This window comes from Sinocyclocheilus rhinocerous, unplaced genomic scaffold, assembly GCF_001515625.1.
Source record: "Sinocyclocheilus rhinocerous isolate Xijiao unplaced genomic scaffold, SAMN03320098_v1.1 scaffold1223, whole genome shotgun sequence".
Classification (NCBI taxonomy): Eukaryota; Metazoa; Chordata; class Actinopteri; order Cypriniformes; family Cyprinidae; genus Sinocyclocheilus; species Sinocyclocheilus rhinocerous.
Window position 1 is genome coordinate 724975 of NW_015641045.1, and position 6602 is coordinate 731576.

Sequence of the window (6602 nt, forward strand, 5' to 3'; positions counted from 1 at the left end):
CTCCATAAAATGTGCTGCACACATCTGAATATTTGGGTTGAACTGTTCTGGAACAGTGTTGTAAATACAACTTAACCACTGATTTCTAGTCGTGTCCATTTTTGGAAGGCCAAACAAAGTAGTTTCGCTTTCACAACGAAACACAGCATCACACACGGCGGGCTTGTGAACGGTGCGGCCGGCGGATTCGACGAAGGAGCGGCCAGCGGGCTTGCGGCAACCACATGTGACGACACCGGGCTGGACTCCACTTCGTCCACGGTGAAAGCCGATCCGGCGATCCACAGCGCGAAGTTGATGTATTTCCTCAGCGACCAGCACGGATCAGCTCTAGGCATTTGGGTCGGCTTTATGCAAATCTTCCCGCATTGTGACGTAGACATGTGGGGGCGTGTTAGAACGAGCCGTTTTAGGTAGGCGTGGTTGACTCTTAACTTTTATAAATAATGTCTCTTTGGATTTGAGACTTTAGTCTTTGCAACTTTACAGATTTTCTTTATGCACAAAGAGCTTGTAACACTCCAAAGAGAAAGGAAAAATTGAAATCGCATCATATGACCCCTTTAAAAAATTACTTTTTTAATATGCATTTTTCATGCCCGTTCATGCATGCTTGAGTCTGCTTTCATAAATTGGAATTTGTGAGGGAACAGCAGGGGGTTTGTTTACTGAAAATCATAATTATGTAAAATTACTCGCATTAAAAAAACTCCTCTCCTATAGCTTGCTTCCTAACCTAGAATAGCTTTTGTTCTCTCTTTTTAGCCGTTTTTAGAAAAAAAGTGCCTGCTAAATGCACAAATGTACGTCAAATAAATAGTTTTAAAGTAAAAACATTCAAAATAAAACTTTTACTAAAAAAGATTAAATATTTTATTTGTTTACCTGGATGTCATGCGACCACAAAGCGATATCAGAGAACTGTGAACATGCAAATATTACTATAATATTAAATATTATTAAATTGAATAACTCACAAATTCGTTAGGACTTCAAGTAAATGTTTAAGGTCAAATATTGACAAAAAAGTTTGGAAATCCCTAACTTTAAATATCAAGATTTTATTTATTTTTACCAATTTTTTTATGTAATGGCTTAATATAATTTTTTTACTTGTTGAAAAATTATATTACATTTGTAATTTGATGTGCATTAAACAATCTTTAATGGTCCTAAATTTCTTAAACGTGTACAAAACCTAATATCTGCTGATTGTTTTTCTCTCTCCTCATGTGTATGTGTGTGTTTGTAGTCCATGAGGGGACGCTGGTGCATGCAGTGTCTGTTTTATCTCAGTGGACGAGCCGTTTCACGGTGGACGTGCCTTCAGAGTTAAGAGAATGGTTTAAAAAAGCCTTCACCCTCAAGACGTCCACATCCCCTGTGCGCCACGCGTATCTGCAGGCCCTGATCGGGGCTTTCAAAGGTCAGTCAGGCTGCTGGGACACTTCAGATTTATCCTCCTGCTGCTGATGTTTAGTCAGAATGAACAGCGTTTGTGTCTCTGTTCAGGCGACGCTCTCAATCAGGCTGTGGAATTCCTGCCTCTCCTCATCCAGACTGTGGAGAAAGCTGCTGCCCAGAATACCCAGCATTCTCTGCTGTCTGAAGGCGTGGCTGCCTCTGTGCTGCTCTGTCGGCTGTCTGTGCTTGACTCTGTGCCCGGTGAGCGTTCACACTGAGACCGATAAGAGTTTTCCTGTGTCTCATGCTGGAGACGTTTATCTTCATGTTCCTCTATGTCTTCAGAAGCGAAGCTGGCATCCTTCTGGAACCTGATACTCGATGAAAAGAAGCCTCTGTTCACTACCGAGAAGTTCCTCTCTCAGGCCAGTGAAGAAAGTTAGAACTCTCCAGTTGTTGAATAGATCCAGTATATTTTTTTGGCCAGCGTTAATCCTGTCCTGTACCCACAGCTCTGTGCACCATCCTGTTGCTGTGTGAAAGACTGTTTCTGGATCAGCCTCAAAGACTTAACAACAGCAAGTCTCAGTGAGTTGCTGCAATTTCCCCTGGAATGTTTTAAATAGAATATAATTTTTCATTATGTATTTATGAATTTATTAATTCAGTATATTATTACCTATGTTCTAATTCACTTTTTTATTTATTTATTTATGCTACAAATGTCAATAATTATATAAATTAAGCATTTGTAAATCATTTATTTTCGTAATGATAAAAAATATTAATTTAGGAAACTTTAGAGCAACACTAGGATCACTAAAAATGGACTATGATATGCAAACTAAAGCCTAATGGGATCTTGTATCACCCTAAAACTTTTTTAAACTAAAGAATGCACTTAAGCCACTTATTACACAACTACTTACCAAATGAATATGCAAATTAATACACAAATGAATGTAAAATGCTCATTTGATTGATTTATTTTGCCTCATTATGCAAAAATATTGACCAATCAATAGTGTTATTTCAGTATTGTTTATATACTATTACAATATAAAAATGTAAAATTAAAAGCTAATTCAAAATATTAATATATCATATTTTGAATTAGCTTTTATTTTTACATTTTCACTTTTAGTAATTTCACTGTGCTTTTATCATTAAAAGTTTTAAAATATTTATATTTAGCTTTATATTGTTTTATTTGCTTAAAATTGTTTTATTTCTTAGTTACCACAACAACATTGGAAGTCTTTTAAGTGTTTTAATTAAGATTTTCATAGAATATTTATATTTTATTTTATTTCTGCTTTATTTAAATTTTAAAATATGCAATAGTTTATTTTAGTTAACAATAACAACACTGCTGATCACAAAAAAAAAATATTCCAGAGAGATGTTATAATATTATTAAAAGTTATTTTTCTAACTTCACTCGGTGTTTCACTATGGGAATCGCTTTGGGCGTGACCAACTGCGGAAGTTCCTATGACACCACGTCTGTCTTTGTCACCTCTGCCAAAGTCATTCACACTTTCTTCCCATGGGAGACTGCAGCAAGCTCTCTCAGCACATCCTGACTTTGCTGATTTCGCTAAACTGTTCAACAGACGGGCCGTCATTGGACTCCGTCACTGAACGCGAGGTTAGTTGGACGGGATTGTGTTGAGTGATATCCTAACAATTAGAATAGTGTCCGCGTCAAGGCGAGCTATTCAAATCGGCTTACTACGTATTAAATTACTGCGGTAGGTGACGTTAAGTCAACTAGAGGTTTAACGCGTCAAGGTGAGCCTTCAGAAGGTTTAATTACATTACATATACATTTAGTCATTTTGCAGACGCTTTTATACAAAGCGACTTACAATTGGGGAATACATAAAGCGATCACTAGCGAATCTCAGACTTCTGGAGGGGATGTGGATTCGTAATGGCGAGTGGAAGTAGGCGGGTGCTGAGCCAGTGTCTGTTCTATATGCAAGCATCAATGTCTTGAACTTGATGCGAGCCGCAAACCGGAAGCCAGTGCAAGGAGATAAAGAGAGGTGTAACATGGGCTCTTTTGGGCCATGCTCCGTTAGAAAGAGCCTGATCATTCTGATGTTGTGCAAGATCAAGCAGTCTTTGCAATGTGGTCTTTGAAGGTCAGCTGGTCATCAAAGATTACACCAAGATTTCTGACTGAACTTGATGGGGTAATTGTAGAAGAACCTAGCTAGATGGTGAAATCATGCTGTAGAGTTGATCCATCCTCATGTGGAGCTACCATCTCGGGCATGGACCCTCACCCCATGTGCATCGTGTGTATGGGTCCGTATCCACAAACATGCACTCACTGTGCGTCATTGCCGGTGAAAATCTTAGAATGCTGAGAGTGGCGTGGCTAACAAGCAGGACCCTTGTCTTTCTGGAGCGGCCACACAGTCTGCGGCGACTGACCATAGAATAAGATAAGGGAAAGGCTTTCTCCACCATTAAGGTGTATTTAGCAGCTATTTCAGCTTGTCATGTAGGTTTTGCCAAGAAATCGGCAGGCCAGCACCCTTTGATAAGTCATTTTATGAAAGGGGCACGCCGTAAATGGCCGGTATTTAGACAGATGGTTCCTTTATGGGATTTATCCATCGTCCTAGAAGCCCTTTCTCAACACCCTTTTGAGCCATTGGAGGGAGTTGTGCTCCTGCACAATTTTGCAACAATATTTGACGGTGCTGCTCATAGCCTTAGTAACAGCTAGGCATGTGAGTGACTTACAGGCGTTGTCTGTTAGCCCGTCATGTTTGCAGTTCGCTCCAAGGCTCACTAAGGTTTCCTTTCGTCCTAACCCGGCTTTTGTGCCTAAGGTAGTTGACTCAGCATATAGGTGACCATCTACTGAACTTGCAGCTTTTCACCCTCCTCCGTTCTCTTCTCCCGAGGAGCAAAAGTTGAATTCATTATGTCCGGTACGGGCTCTTCATATGTATGTGAGGAGAACAGCAGGCTTTAGGACTCAAAACCAGCTGTTTGTGTCGTGGGCTACTCCTAACAAAGGGAAACCATTGTCTCATCAACGGCTGTCTCATTGGATCATAGATGCTATATCTTTAGCTTATATCTGCAAGGGTATTCAACCGCCTAAGGGCTTGAGAGCCCACTCCACTCGGGGGATGGCTACATCATGGGCCTTACACAGGGGAGTTTCTGTTCAAGATATTTGTTCAGCAGCAAGTTGGGCTACACCACATACTTTTGTGCGGTTTTATGGACTGGACGTGTCTGAGCCATCGTTAGCACATGCAGTGCTGGGAGCCCATTCAATTGTTTTGTTGGATAGCAGTGATATGGGTGCAATCCGGGAGTGGTCTATATCTCTCATAGTGAAACACCGAGCGAAGTTAGAAAAAGAACGATGGGTTACTTAACGTAAACTTTGATAACAGAGTGAGGTGTTTCACTGGGGTGAAGGCTGGGGTCGACCTGACTGATATAGGTGGGGCGGAGCCTGGTCACAGGTCGACCTGTCTGTCAAAGAAAGAAGTGGTGTAATATGAGCTTCTGCCGTTGGTCACGCCCAAAGCGATTCCCATAGTGAAACACCTCACTCTGTTATCAAAGAACCCGGGTTTACGTTAAGTAACCCATCGTTACAGCTGAAAAATTACATTTCTATACAAAAATGTACAATCTTATATTTTTCACAAAAAAACCTGGAATAGTCTTTAAGAAAGTAAATGGGGTCAATTTTGACTTTCAACAATAGTGTAAAATCTTTACTTCATGCGGAAGTGATCATGTGACTCAAACACATGTCTGCTGTCCTCAGGATGTACCATCAGGCCACAGTGATGGCGCTGCTCTCCCGTCTGTGGCATGTGCGTAAGCGTGCTCAGCAGACTGTGAAGAAACTCCTGTCCTCGCTGGGCGGCTCCAGCCTGGCCCACGGCCTTCTGGGAGAACTGCGTGTCGTCATCAACAAACACAAGGTGAGGGATAACAAGGAACGGAACGATTACTCTACACTGGTGCGTTTTGTATGTGCTCACTCTTACGTCTCTTGAACCAGATTTTGCCATCAGATGTTGTTTATACGGAGTCGAGTGAGCTCACAGAGATCGGACGCTCTTACATCGCCCCGCGGATCCTGCTGGACGCTCTGAGCGTGATCTGCTCGGTGGCGGCTCAGTGGAACGACCCGGCGGAGACTGAGAATCTAGCCCTGGATATTCTCATCGTAACCCATCATCCGTCTATCGGTCCGTCTCTCTGATGCATCCGCACAGGAATATCCCAACAGCTGCTCCTGAATCCTGTTAATCTTGCTCTTTCTCTTTCAGTGGCCGTCAGGTCTGAGATGTGGCCTTCTCTGCTGTCCACCATGAAGCTGGACGCTGCTGAATTCATCGATAAACACCTGGAGATGATTCTACCTCGCCTGCTAGAAGCAAACGCAGACAATCAGGTCTGACTGGCTGCATTTACAGTCCAACTGTGTTATTTTTAGTGCTGTAGATAGGGGTGGGCGATATGGCAAAAATATCGTATCACGGTTTTTTTTTTTTTTTTTTTTTTTTAAATTTCACTATTTTGCAAGTTGTCTGAGCAGTACAGCCAAAAAACATTTTTTATTTTAAAAACATATCACAATTCACGGTTTTATCACAATTCTTTGCCATGTGGGTTTTACTATTTTGCAAGCGAATTTCCCTATTATAAAGTATAAATAGTAATATTTTATTACTTTAAAATTTGCCTTTCAAAGTAACAAATATAAAAAGAATGGTGGATATTTAGGCGAAAGTGGGCGAAAATTAAAATCTTTGTCATTATTTTATCTTTGTTATTAAAAATAAGAACAACACATTACAAATGCACATAATATACAAATAAAACAAACAGTGCTTTATTTTCAGGTACAATAAATGTATTTAGCAGGAGCATTCAAGGAACTGAATGAACAAATATAAAATAAAACACTATATAGATTGGTTCCTATTAAAGCATCTGTACTAAAGTTTTTCAGTCAAGAATAGTGAGTGATTTTTCTCTGCATTTTGTTGTTTTATTAACATTAAAGGAATAGTTCACCCAAAAATAAAAATTCTGTCATCTGTCTGTAGACATGTGCCGGTATTTGGTAATGCATATATCATGGTAATGAATATGCACGATATTGTTATCGTGGGCACTTCAAAATTCCGTGAAGAATTATT

General features: G+C 40.3%; 1 protein-coding gene across 1 annotated transcript in view; it reads left to right on the forward strand.

The window, feature by feature from the left end:
• The window catches only part of LOC107754417 (eIF-2-alpha kinase activator GCN1-like), a 74732-nt gene that overhangs the window by 18839 nt on the left and 49291 nt on the right, over positions 1 to 6602 (forward strand). The window contains exons 15-21 of the mRNA XM_016570853.1: positions 1253 to 1426; positions 1513 to 1665; positions 1750 to 1842; positions 1917 to 1992; positions 5216 to 5375; positions 5456 to 5645; positions 5727 to 5851. Of these exons, the coding sequence (XP_016426339.1) occupies positions 1253 to 1426; positions 1513 to 1665; positions 1750 to 1842; positions 1917 to 1992; positions 5216 to 5375; positions 5456 to 5645; positions 5727 to 5851 (971 nt within the window). The remainder of the gene's footprint in view (positions 1 to 1252; positions 1427 to 1512; positions 1666 to 1749; positions 1843 to 1916; positions 1993 to 5215; positions 5376 to 5455; positions 5646 to 5726; positions 5852 to 6602) is intronic.